Source organism: Tetrao urogallus, assembly GCF_951394365.1.
Source record: "Tetrao urogallus genome assembly, chromosome: 5".
Taxonomy (NCBI): Eukaryota; Metazoa; Chordata; class Aves; order Galliformes; family Phasianidae; genus Tetrao; species Tetrao urogallus.
The window spans coordinates 38,297,816-38,310,224 of NC_136818.1; the positions used below are offsets into that span (position 1 = coordinate 38,297,816).

General features: G+C 58.4%; 2 protein-coding genes across 2 annotated transcripts; one reads left to right on the forward strand and one right to left on the reverse strand.

Moving 5' to 3' along the window:
• Positions 1–1,964: 1,964 nt before the first annotated feature.
• Positions 1,965–2,774, forward strand: ADO (2-aminoethanethiol dioxygenase; the record flags this gene model as incomplete). Its single annotated transcript, XM_079535343.1, has 1 exon — positions 1,965–2,774. One exon carries the CDS (start codon positions 1,965–1,967, stop codon positions 2,679–2,681), a length of 717 nt encoding a protein of 238 aa, XP_079391469.1. The 3' UTR covers positions 2,682–2,774.
• Positions 2,775–7,044: 4,270 nt separating this feature from the next.
• EGR2 (early growth response 2) lies at positions 7,045–8,939 on the reverse strand (the record flags this gene model as incomplete). The annotated part of the gene is given in 5 exon segments (XM_079536015.1): positions 7,045–8,258; positions 8,495–8,680; positions 8,683–8,739; positions 8,742–8,790; positions 8,793–8,939. Coding segments are annotated over 5 exon segments (1,653 nt in total).
• Positions 8,940–12,409: the final 3,470 nt, after the last annotated feature.

Genomic DNA, 12,409 nt, shown 5'->3' on the forward strand with positions numbered 1-12,409 from the left:
TTTTGTTTTTTTTTTCTTGTATATCACTGCACTGAAAAATGTGGGTGTGATGTAACATTTAGCTGGAACGTTAAGTGCCAAAGACATATTTTTGTCCACATCAAACCAATGCAGCAGTTAAAAACATTGCGGATTGTAGGTTATGCAAAACATAAAGCTTGTCACCAACGTAACATGGCACCAGGAACGTTTGCGTGAAGATATTCCTAAGATCTTTTAAAATCTTACTAAACATCCTTGCACAAAGGTGATTCATGGTTTACAGAGTGATAAGCACAAAGGGTCCAGTAACTCACCTTATATCACCCAGCAAGTCAAGATCAAGCAGAGATGCAGAGCTCGAACTCCTGGTTTTCCATGCTGACTGTCCTTGCAACAGCATGTTAGGCAAGCGCACAAAGTCCTACCACTACCAAGCATTTCTGCTTCCACAAAACAGTTTATTTTTGTGCTGCACAGGAAAAGAATCAGTGTTGGAAAGTAACCATTTTAGCAATCACTTCCAAGCAAAAAACGTAATTACTGAGTAAGAACACAAATAGATGCCTAAGCCAATGCTGAGATGATAAACGATTATCACCAATAACAATAACTGCCCAAAATTCCAGCCCGTACCTCCATGATTAAACTGACAGACCCCGCACAGGGGGCTGAACAGAAAAGCAGACTAAATACTGAGACTTGGCAAACCTCTGGGTGTCTGTCAGTAGCCTACGTCTCAGCCAGCACAGCAGTGGGGAGGCTGTAACCATCCCCAGTAGTTCCCTCCAATACCCAGGGCCATGGGCTACTAAAGGCTGACTGCTGCTCACCCCAAAGCACAGATCTCTGCGCCCTTGTCCCAGGTGTCCTGCCAGGTGCAGAAACACTGGCACTGCAGAGAGAAATGCTTTTGAAGTACCCTGAAGTTTTGAAGTGTCAGAACAGGCTGAGAGCCACACTGCCAATGGATTCAGATGGAACTCAAAACAGGCAACTCGACTGAGCACTGTGAGGAGAATCAATTACACCGCAACCTAAATTTGCGTTCTGTGCATCGCTTATGTATAAAAAGTGGGAAATAGGTTTGGGAAGAGGGTTCCAAATCACTAATCCTTGTCAGCAGTGCCAGCATTCCAGCCTGCCATATCTGCACTTCTGATTCACACGTATGAATGAGGTGTGTAATACCGCAAGGCCACATGCATCTTTCTTAAGTGCAATCACATCTGAAGAATGCAGCTTGTCTGTAATCGGGAAAACGCACCTGTTTGTATCGCTTTTAAATGAAGTTACCGAGCTCGGTGGCCGCAGCCCCCGGAGCCCTACCCAGCTGCCCGTCAGAACCGTTACGGGCTGTGCCCCGGCATAGCAGCAGCCGGGCGCCTGACGCCCGCTCAAAGAACCGGACTCGAGGTGGCAAGAGTCTGTTCGCTCCAGCGATCAGAGCGCGGTTTTCTAAGTTTGAAACCGCTCCGACTGGCCGCCTTCGCGCTGCCGGGAGCCGCGGCGCACGGAGCTCCCGCAGAGATCGGGGCCGCCCCTCAGCGCCCCGCGCACCCCCGCCCCAAGATGGCGGCCGCCCCTCACACCGCCTCCCGACCCCGCGGCCCCTCGCGCGCCGCCGGCGGAGCGCGGCCTCGGGCGGAGCCGCCCCCTCGCGCCGGCGCCGCCGGGAGCCGTAGTCCTCCTCCCAGATCCGCCGCCCGCCGCCCCGTGCCCTCGCCGCCGCCGTGCCGGGACCACCCCCGAGCCGTCCGACGGCCGGCGGGCAGGAGCGCCGTGCGGCGCGGGAGCGGCGGAAGCGAAGGGCGGCGGACCGCGGACCGCGGGCGGAGGACTACGGGCCCCGTGGTGCACGGCGGCGCGGGCGCGCCTGCGCGTCGGGGCGGCCGCGGGAGGAAGCGGCGGGAGGAAGCGACGGGAGCGCCTGGCGCGGGCGGGCGCGCGGGGCCGGGCCGGGCCGGAGCGGGCCGGGAGCCGCCATGCCCCGGGACAACATGGCCTCCCTGATCCAGCGGGTGGCGCGGCAGGCGCGCATCACCTTCCGCAGCCCCGCGGGGCCGGCCTTCGGGGAGAACCTGCACCGGCTGCAGCAGCTGCTGGACGAGGTGCGCGCCGAGGACCTGCACTTGGCGCCGCAGGGGCCGGCTCCGGCGGCGGCGGGGTGCCCGCGGGCCGGCGCCGTGCCGCCCGTCAGCTATATGCACATCTGCGAGACCGAGAGCTTCAGCATGGGCGTGTTCCTGCTGCGCGGCGGCGCCTGCATCCCGCTGCACGACCACCCGGGGATGAACGGCATGCTGAAGGTGCTGTACGGCACTCTGCGCATCGCCTGCATGGACGCGCTGCCCGCCGCCGCCGCCCCGCCGCCGCCGCCCGCCCCGGGGCCGTGCCTGCGCGCCCTGCTGCGCTCCCGGCAGCACTACACGCCCGCCTCGCCGCCCTGCCTGCTCTCGCCGCACAGCGACAACCTGCACCAGATCGACGCCGTGGACGGCCCCGCCGCCTTCCTCGACATCCTGGCGCCGCCCTACGACCCCGAGCACGGCCGGGACTGCCACTACTACCGCCTGCTGGAGGGGCCGCCGGCCGGCGCCGAGCCCGCGCTACCCAGGGAGGTGTGGCTGCTGGAGACCGCGCCGGCCGCCGACTTCTGGTGCGGGGGAGAGCCGTACCCGGGGCCCCGCGTCTGCCCCTGAGGCGGCGCCCGCCGCGCGTCGGCCCTCGGGACCGGACGGAACGCTCCGGAGCGCCCGGCCGCGAGGGGAGGCGGGCGTCGGCGCGGGGAGCCCCGCCCGGCTCGTCCCGTCTGACCGCTCGAGGACGGCGCCCCGGGCCGCGGTTCGGCCCTCCGCTCGGATCGCGCCGCTCCCGCCCGGGGAAAGGCCGCCGGCACGGGCTGCTCGCAGGGCCGCGCGCCGAGGGCCGCTCGGGACAATAAAGTGACGATGTATTTATTTCTTGTGGCTGACGTGCGATGAAGGAGGAGTGGCGCGGTCCGGTTCTACTCGACTGAGCGTTCGGAAGAAAACCCAGCGCTCTGCGTGCGTCGCCGAGCTTCGGTCAAAGGGGGGGTCGGGCTCCAGCAGAGCGAATGCAATAAGAACCCTCCCGGAGCCGTCACCCCCACCCCCTCGCTGCTGGGAGCGCCGCACCGCCTTCCCGGCGGCTCCGGGCCGGGCTCCGCTAAGAGATGTACCGAACTGGCAAAATCCCACCCCCGGGGCAACTCTTGGTGCGGGCAGCGCTCCATGGATACACAGTGGTGTGCGTGGGGCGGGAGTGAAATGAGTTCCCCTCCTGAGGGACGGTGTCGGGTCCTGAATTACCATTTAACAGTTCTTCACTGCGTTCCGTATAAGATCCGGCTATTAGAACTGAAGTTATAGAGCATTCCTATGCATGTTCCCTCAGCCGGGAGGAGACTCACAGCTGCTAATTAACTGTGCTTGGGAGTTCTCATATAGCAGTGGCCGAGGGGAGTGGAAGCTGTGGGCATCTTTAGAGAAGACTCTATGTCTTCCCATGCTGTCCCATGGATGCTGCTGTACAACACTACTCACTTGCCTGTAACCTATAGATATGTATATCCATCTGTACACACACCCTAGGTTCAGATAGGATTTGACCCGATAACTCTTCTCTAAAAGCGGTCTGTGTTTTTATATGGACAGGTGAACACTGAGCTTTCGAAGCCTTGTGGTTTCCCTCTTTATACTATTTATAAAGATTACTTTTTTGTAAGGCTTTTAAATAAACATAGTGTAGAAGAGACGCAGTGCATTTTGCCTTGCTGTGCTGTAAGCAGCCTTGAGATACAGCATGCCCTCAGCAGGGGATGTGATCTTTCTAACGGGAGAAACTTTTCTAGGGGTGATGTACCTGTTTGTGCTGCAGGGAATGGCCCGGTGCCTCTGATGGCAGAGCACGCCGTGCCACGGGCTCCAGCCTGGGTCACCGTGTGGGAATTTGAACACAAACCCACTTCCTAAGGGATGTTACCAGCCTGCTCCAGAAACTGTCCCACAACCAGCCTTTGTGTTTCTTTGTGTATTTATAAAAGCAGACTTGTTTTTCCTGTACGGTTGCTTGGACGGGTGAATTTTTAAGTGATTCTGATACAGCATCACTTTTTTAATTGGGCAGGAAGGGCTGTGGAAGAATGAATGTAAAACACCATCAGCGTTATGCATACACATATTAATGCTTTTGCAAGGAAAAATTGGTGGAAATTATTTTGCTCAATTTCCATTTATTCTTACAGCACTGTGGAGCGTCTGATGTTTCTGCAGTGGGCTTACCTGTTTTTCCTGGAATTCCCCTGCAGCTTAGCATTAGTTAATGTGCAACAATTCTCTATCAAGCGTAGTCATTAACTGTAATGCAGTGCCTCGGAATGGCACAGCCTGTGTTTCTCACTCGCTCCGGCACTAATGAAGACTGTCATCCTTTTCCAGAAGCCCACAAACAGCGTGCTGCATGCAAACAGCAGTACTGGAAAAACAAACTGCAACAAAGAGCATTTTGGTTCTGTATCTCATCTCTATCCTCCCCTTAGGTCTCTCTTGTTGCTTTTTATTTTTTCTCCATGCTTAAGACCTAGTCAAGACATGTAATGGGATAGGATTTTAATGCACCTTTTCCACAGAGGACAGTGTGGTCCCTTACCCTGTAGAGTGCTGTTAACAATTGTGGCAAAACTTTTTTGTTTTTTTAAATAACGGTGTTAGCATCAAAGTATTAAAGTCACTGTGTCAGGAAAAAGAGAACCTGAGATGCGTTAAAGAAAAGCCTCTTCTTGCTTATTCAATGATTGAAACTTAACTGCACGTGTTCTGGATTTCTGTAAGCAGAAGGTTTGAGTCTAATACAGTTCCTTCTCTCTGCAGTCTGTTTATTGTGTTTTCACAACAGGAAAATCACTGTTATTGCTGAGTTACAGAATAAATACAGGATATCTCACCACTGACCAGTCATTACTTTTCTCTGCAAGTGTGACAGCTTTGAACAAGAGCAGTAATGCAAGTTTCTTTTGCCTGGCAGCCCAAGTGGTGCATTTGGCCCTTCAGACACATCCAGCACGTGTGGTACTGCAGCTTGTGAAGCTAGTTGTTACTGTAAAGCAAAGGCACAGGTTTAAGAGTGCTGATACTATTACACAGTGTAAAGTTTCTCACAGCTCTACGCTAGGTACTGGCAGTGTCCTCAATCCAGCTCACTTACAATTTCTGTGTTGACTTCTGCTCTTTGCTAGCATCTCAATCTTGCGGCAGGGCTGCTCTCAGTAGTTTAGCAGCCGCAGGCAGAGCCTTGGATCGTGCACTTGGGTAGCTGAGAACCTGAGCTGGCCCACGGTGCTCTGGCTGTGACCAAGCCATGGTTATCCAAAGCTGTAGCAGTGCCTCGGGAAGCCCAGTGTTGCCCATCTGCCTTCCTGCGCTGTAGCCCGGTGTTGCTGACCGAGGACACCAACGACTGTGAGGTTGTGCTCCACGTCTGAGACTTGCCCATGTGTCTCCCCTGGGAACATGTGGGACTAGGTGGCAAAGCTGCCCATGCTGAGATGAGGGGAGGCTAAAGCTTATGAGAGCTGTGTGGGGAAGGTGGCAGGGTGCTGAAAAGCTCCTCAGCTTCTTTGTGCCCAGTTTTGGAGACCTGTTTCATTTCCAGCTCCGAAGAGCAGCTGCTCTGAGAGCCAGCACCCTGGCAGCAGGGAAGACAGCAGGAAGTTTCAGTGCAGAAGGAAGGCAGCGGGCTGCCGGTGGCTTCAGTCAGAACAGCCGTGCCAGGGCTGTGCCAGGGCTCATCGCAGCGCTGGGCTGCTTGCAGCTGTCCCGGGCTCCACAGCACAACCACGCACCACCACCAGCCCCCGCCAGGTCAGCATCCTCAAAAATAACTTACGGAAGGTTAAAAAAAAAAGAAAGAAAGAAAGAAAGAAAGAAAACAAGAAAAGAAAGAAAAGAAAGAAAAGAAAGAAAAGAAAGAAAAGAAAGAAAAGAAAGAAAAGAAAGAAAGAAAGAAAGAAAGAAAGAAAGAAAGAAAGAAAGAAAGAAAGAAAGAAAGAAAGAAAGAAAGAAAGAAAGTAAGAAAGAAAGAAAGAAAGAAAGAAAGAAAGAAAGAAAGAAGAGGAAGGAAAGAAAAAAAGAAAAATAAAAAAAAAAAAAAGGAAAAAAAAGCGGTGTCGCGGCCAGGCCGATGTGCAGGGGAAAGCCCGGTTCGGGCGGGGGGCGGCCTGTGCAGCCCCGGACTCGCTGTGCCGGAGCCCACTCGGGGCAGCCGCCCCGGGCCGCGGAACACCGCGCTGAGTCACACCGCCCGCCCGCTCCCACCGCCGCCGGCGCGGCTCACGCCTCCGACGGGAATCCCCGCGGCCGGCAGCGCGGCTCGGCACGGCGGGGCCGGGGCCGGTGGGGAGCCCCCCTCCCCCGGCAGGCACCAACGGAAATAACGGTGTCAGCGTGGCATAATTAAGAGATTTATTCGTCGTCGCTTATAAACGCCGTGAGCGCCGACCCTGCCGTCGGAGGGCTATGTACAGAGTGGCGGGAGGGAGCCCCGTCCCGCAGCTGCCGCCCGCGGCCGCACACGGCCGTGCCGCCGCCCGCGCCCCGCGGCGCAGATCGGGCCGGGCCCGCCGGGTGCGCTCGTCCCGCCCGGGCCCTCCCCCCCCCCCCCCGCAGACGCAACACTCTTCGGTCACCGAAAAGACAAAAAAAAATAACAACAACCCCAACCAGTGCGTACAAAAATATAGTCTCTAAAAAAAAAAAAAATCCCAATATTAATAGGCAGAAATGTACAGCCATACTACAACCAGGGAGGGAAGGCAAACTTTCCGGTCTCGGCGTCGCCGCTGTCGTCGGAGCGGATCGGTAAGGCACCCCCCACATGCAGCCGGGTACGGGCTCACACCACACAAGGCACCAAGGACACCTCACCACGACGGCACCGCATGCATCCGTCCTTCCGCCGCAGCCCCTATGTACAGCCGTCGGCCCCGCCCGGCCCGGCACCCCGCGCCCCCAGGGTTCCGCGCCGCCCCCGCGCCCCGCGCCCGACTCAGGGCGTCCGCGTCCGCGCCGCGCAGGGGCCCAGGGCGGCCCCGCTGCCGCCGGCTCCGGGCTGCGGGGCGGCGGCGGCCCCCGCGCCCTTGCGCTCCTTCTGGCGCAGGTGGATCTTGGTGTGCCGCTTCCTCTCGTCGGAGCGGGCGAACTTCCTCCCGCAGAAGTCGCAAGCGAAGGGCTTCTCGCCGGTGTGCGTGCGGATGTGAGTGGTGAGGTGGTCGCTGCGGCTGAAGTTGCGCATGCAGATGCGGCACTGGAAGGGCTTGTGGCCCGTGTGGATGCGGATGTGCCGTGTGAGCTCGTCGGAGCGCGAGAAGCGGCGGTCGCAGCCCTCGGCGGGGCAGGGGTAGGGCCGCTCGTGCACCGGCGTCTTGCTGGGCCGGTTGGGGTACTTGCGGGGCCGCAGGATGGGCCGCAGCGGCAGGTGGTGCGGGCTGTAGGCGCCCGCGGGCAGCCGCGCGCCCTCCCCAGCGCCGCTGCCGCCGCCGCCGCCGCCTCCGGGGGCAGAGCCGGGAGCGGCTCCCGCCGGGGCCGCCCCCATGGTGAAGTTGCGGATGGTGGAGAGCGGCGTGAGCGGCGGCGGGACACGGAGCGAGTCGAGGGGGCAGGGGAAGGGCTTGCGGTCGGGGCCGGCGTGCAGCTCCCGCTGGCACTGGGGCGGCGGGAAGAAGCCGCCGTACTCGGGGATGACGGTGAAGAGCCCGCCGTCGGCAGCCGCCGCCTTCGGGGAGGGGTAGGAGGGCGGCGGGGGGAAGGGCAGCGCCCCGCCGCCGGCGGCGGGCAGGAAGGCCGAGGAGGGGTCCTGCGGGTACAGCTCCCCGCAACCCGAGTAGGGCGGCGGCGGAGGCGAGTAGAGGTGCTCCAGCTCAGCCGGCGGGCCCTGCGCCATGCCGCAGCCCAGCGCCCCGGGCAGCGCGCCGGGGGAGGCGGCGGAGGCGGCGGTGGCCGAGGAGGAGGCGGAGGAGGCGGCGGAGGAGGCGGCGGAGGCGGCGGAGGCGGGCGCGCTGACCCCCTGCAGGATGCCCGCGCTCACGATGTTGATGATGCCCTCGGGGTAGCAGCCGGCGCCGGGGTACTGCGGGTCGATGGAGAACTTGCCCATGTAGGTGAAGGTCTGGTTGCGGGAGGTCGGGGCGCCGGGCGCGAAACCGCCGCCGTAGGGGAGCTCCAGGGCCCGCTTGTCGCCCATGTCCACGCCGAGCATGCCGTCTGGGGGCGAGGCGAGGCGCCGGTCAGCACCGCGAGCCTCCCCTGCCCCAGCGGCCGCTCGGGGGGCGCGGGGCCGCGGCGCGCACGTGTCGCGCCCCGGCCTCTCCCCCGAGCGGCGCCCCGAGGGACCCCAGCCGGGCGAGCCCCGGGGGACAGCCGCCCCCGCCCGCCCCCGCAGCCGCCCGCCGCCCCGGCCTCACCGCCCCGCACCTGCGCGACCGCGCGGCTCCGCTTACCTGCGGCCACGCCGCTCATCTGATCGAACGGCCCCGCGGGGTCGGCATTGGGGAAGATCGCGACCGAAGTCGGCAGCGCGGCGGAGATGTCGTCCGCGGGGTAGATGCCCTCGGTCAGCTGGTGCGGGAACCCGCCGAGCGGCACCGGGATCTTGTCCGCCGCCTTGGCGGTCATCATGGGGGCGGCGGGCGGCCCGGGGAGCCGCGCTCCCGGCCGGCGGCGGGCGCTCGGGGCGGGGACGGGGCTCTCCCCTGCCTCCCGCTACCGACGCGGGGGGATCGCGGGGAGCCGGCGCGGAGCGGGCATGTGCGGGCGGGCGGGCGGCCGCCCCGTCGCGGCGGTGCCCCGGGAGAGCCGCGCTCCCGCCGCAGCTCGCGCTGGAGGACAAGTCTGGCGGTAACTATTTATGGGGGCCCCCTGAATGCCCGAGACGTCACTGCCCATATAAGGACTGAGGAACGGGGCCCGGCGGTCACGTGGGCGCCCGCGTGCGGCCCCGCCGCCCCGCGCCCGCCCCGGCCCCCCGCGCCCCGCGCCCCGCGGAGGCGGCCCCGGCCCCGCGCGGCCCCCCGGGGGCCGCCGCCGCGCCGGCAGCGCCCCTCCGCCCGCCGCCGCCGAGGGGGTATTCCGGTGGCGGGGCCCTTGTCCTAAAAAGGCGAAGATCCGGCCCCGCCCCGCTGCCCTTTTTAGGGCTCGTTCCGGAAAAATTAAAGCTCGGAAAGCAGAGGAGGTCCCGGGGCGGCCCCGCCGGACCCCGCTCACTTTCTTAGCAGCCCGTGACCGCGGAGCGCCGGGTCGGGAGAGCGTCGCGCTCGCAAAGCCCCGCTTCTCTTTTTCGCTAGCTTGTTGTTTTGTTTTTTTTCTCTCTCAATTACGGATGGAAAGAGCCGCCGAGCAATGCGGGCGCGGCGCTGCTTTTTTGGAAAGTGTCTGATCTATAAATACCTCCGCGAACGCGGAGCCGCGCGGCGGCCGACGAGAGCTCCTCGGCGGGGCCGGAGCGGGCCGGGGGCGGCGAGGGCGCCGAGCTCCTCCCGGAGCCCCCTGCCCCGCCGGCGCCCGGCTCAGCGCCGCGCCGTGGAACACGAGCCAACTGCAGCGCGGCCCCGACGGCGGAGCGCACCGCACCTGCCCCGCCGCTGCCGACCCTTCGGCCCTGCGGCTGCCGGGCGCGGACAGGAGTTTCTGCCCGCTCTGCCCGCAGCTTCCCGGCGCTGCTCTCCTGCGCGCAGCTCCCCTCCCGCTCGGACCTCGCTCCTTCTCCTCTCTGTCCTGAGTCAGCCCATGGCGTTCAGCGCAGCCGCTGCCCCGTCGTCAGCGCCGTTTCTGCTCCCGTTTCTTATTTTCCTTGCACACCACCTCTTTCTGTACGACCTCTTCCATAAGAACGGGATCAAACCAAAGAGTGCTTAAATTCTTGCTTTTTTTTCTTGCTTTTTTTTTTTCCCCGAGTGCTAAAAATAACCTCCCCTGTGCCTCCCTTCCCAAGAGAAGCCAGTCTTTCATATGCTGTTCCCAAGCTCAGAGCTCGCAGCCCCTACATCTTCTTGCTGATGAGGGTGTCGGATGTAATTATTGTTGAAAGCCACATCCCATGTTACGTTCTTGTCTCTAATCTCATTACTTAGGAATATTTCATCTCCTGACTGTTTATTCCCGCTTTTAGGAAAACAACTCTCCTGTGTGATCTGTAGTGCGCAAGGCCCCTTTCCAGAGGCATGCAGGAATAACAGCCCAAGCAGCAGTAAGACACAGCCATGTACGAGATGCCACAAAAGCACACTCCTCCTCCGAAGCAACAAGCCAAAGCATACACTAAAAGGCTAAACAAATTTCCGCCTTGCATTTTTAACTGCAGATCACAATATCTGTTGGTTTGAGTCACTTACAGCACGTGCCCAGGTGCCTCTACGGAGCGCAGACTTACCTCTGTGGTGGTCCTAAGTGCTGTCATCTGCCTCACAGGCTCCGCTCCAGTCCTGCAGCACCTTGCGCCCAGCTGAGAAAGGCTGTCTCAATTGCTCAGTTTTTGTTTCAGTGCCTTTGGTGATGTTCCAGTTTCAGTGCTTCTCCAGTCACTGCAGAATGCAGGCGAGACAGGAGTGTAGCTAAAAAAGTCAAAGTTTCAGGGCATTTGTCATTCTTGCTAAGGAACTACAGGCATAAATCTAGATATTTTCCTTGATGGGTGATCTGGGAACCGCACACAGTAATTAGGAGATGTAGAGTTCTTTGGGGGTTTTTTTGGTGATTTTTTTTTTTTTTTTTTTTGGTATATGTTAATATACAACAATTTTGTTACCAGTTCTTTCTAGCGCTTAACATACAGCCAATACAGTTTGGCACGTGAAACTTAGCTGAAAGAAAGCTCGTGTTCCATTTCAGTAAGATTCTAGATTTTTTTTTTTTTTTCATTTAAAAAACACAATCTCAATTTAAAAGTTAAATTGTGACAGAGAGACAGAGAGAGAGAGACAGGTTCTGGGAAATTTGACTGAGAAGTAGGAGCAATTGTATTGTACCTTTCCATTACAGCTGAGCTATAATTGGCCTCATCGCTACTATGAAAGAACAAAATATTGGAATCTGTTGTGCAGCGGGACAAGTGACTTTACATTGATCTGAGAAACATGTAGCCCTACATACAGCATCCTCTGTACTGAAAAACAAGGTTGAGGTGTGAGATGCAGGTTTTAGCAATGCTAGACAGCATCTTCCTCTATTAGATCCTTTGTGCCCACTGATGACAGGCTGAGAAAGAAGAACCAAGGTTCTGCATCCTGCTTTAGCCTCCCTGTAGCTCAGCTCCACCTTTGGGCTAACATGGCAAACGTAACATTCTTCCACTGTGGCAAGGATTCCAAGACTGACATGAATAAGGAATACTGCTGTTAGTTGATGTTGGTGGGTCATTTTAAGAGCCTTCCTAAGGACGGGGTAAACTGTGTCTGATGTCCAGCCTTTACATGGACAACTGAGTCGCTCGTCTTCTCTCAATGGGAGCTTTGGGTCTGGAGACAGCAGGGTCTGGTGGTGCAAGGCAAGATGGAAACATAGCTAGTGCTTCAGGAAGATGTTGACAGATGAAACTCAAATGTTTCTGGTCCCTTTTCAGATATTTGTGCTGTAGTGCTCTGCATGTGTTTTGTGCCTTTGATCCTCATTTGGCTGATTATACTAGACTCCAGGGCTAGGCCGTCCAACTCGCACTGACGTCAATGAGCCTTACACGCATAAAATCCTACTGATTCCTGTGGTTCCTATGAGCCACGTGGTTTCATATGACGGACAGATTGTTGGTGTAAATTGCCAAAGCCCCACTTACACCAAGAGAGAAGCTGCACTTCAGTGGCCCCTTGTGCGTGCAAGTCTCTGGATTTTCCCTGGACCCTGTGGCTTCCAAAGGCAAAACTACCCAATTTGCAGCCCCCTCTTCTGAAGCCAGTCAAGGTATTTTCACTAATTGATTTCAGATCATTCAGCCATGAATCGGCAATGAACACAGAAACGCACACTGATTTTGTTTAGGAACCTTCCATTTTGGGATTCTCCAAAGGACAGAAGGTTTACTCTTACATGGAGTGGTCCTGCTTTCTCCCTGTACCTGCATGACATGTCTGACTGGATATAGCATTGACTAGAGTTCAGAGCTGAAGGGATGAACTTATTTTTCATTCCAAATTTCTTTGAAACTTTCCCCCTCCTCACCCCAGATTTTTTTGTACTTGCTCTTTCAACAAGGTGCTAGCTGATGTTGCACTGGGTGCAATTTCCTGCACTTCTCTACTGCAAGTACCCGAGACCTTGCTCTTGTTGCTGCACCTGAGCTTAAGAGTGGCTGAGGAAGAAAAGGCAGCTCATCATCTGCAGGAACTGGCAGCATCGTTTAACCAGTTTAACTTCACACAGTTTGT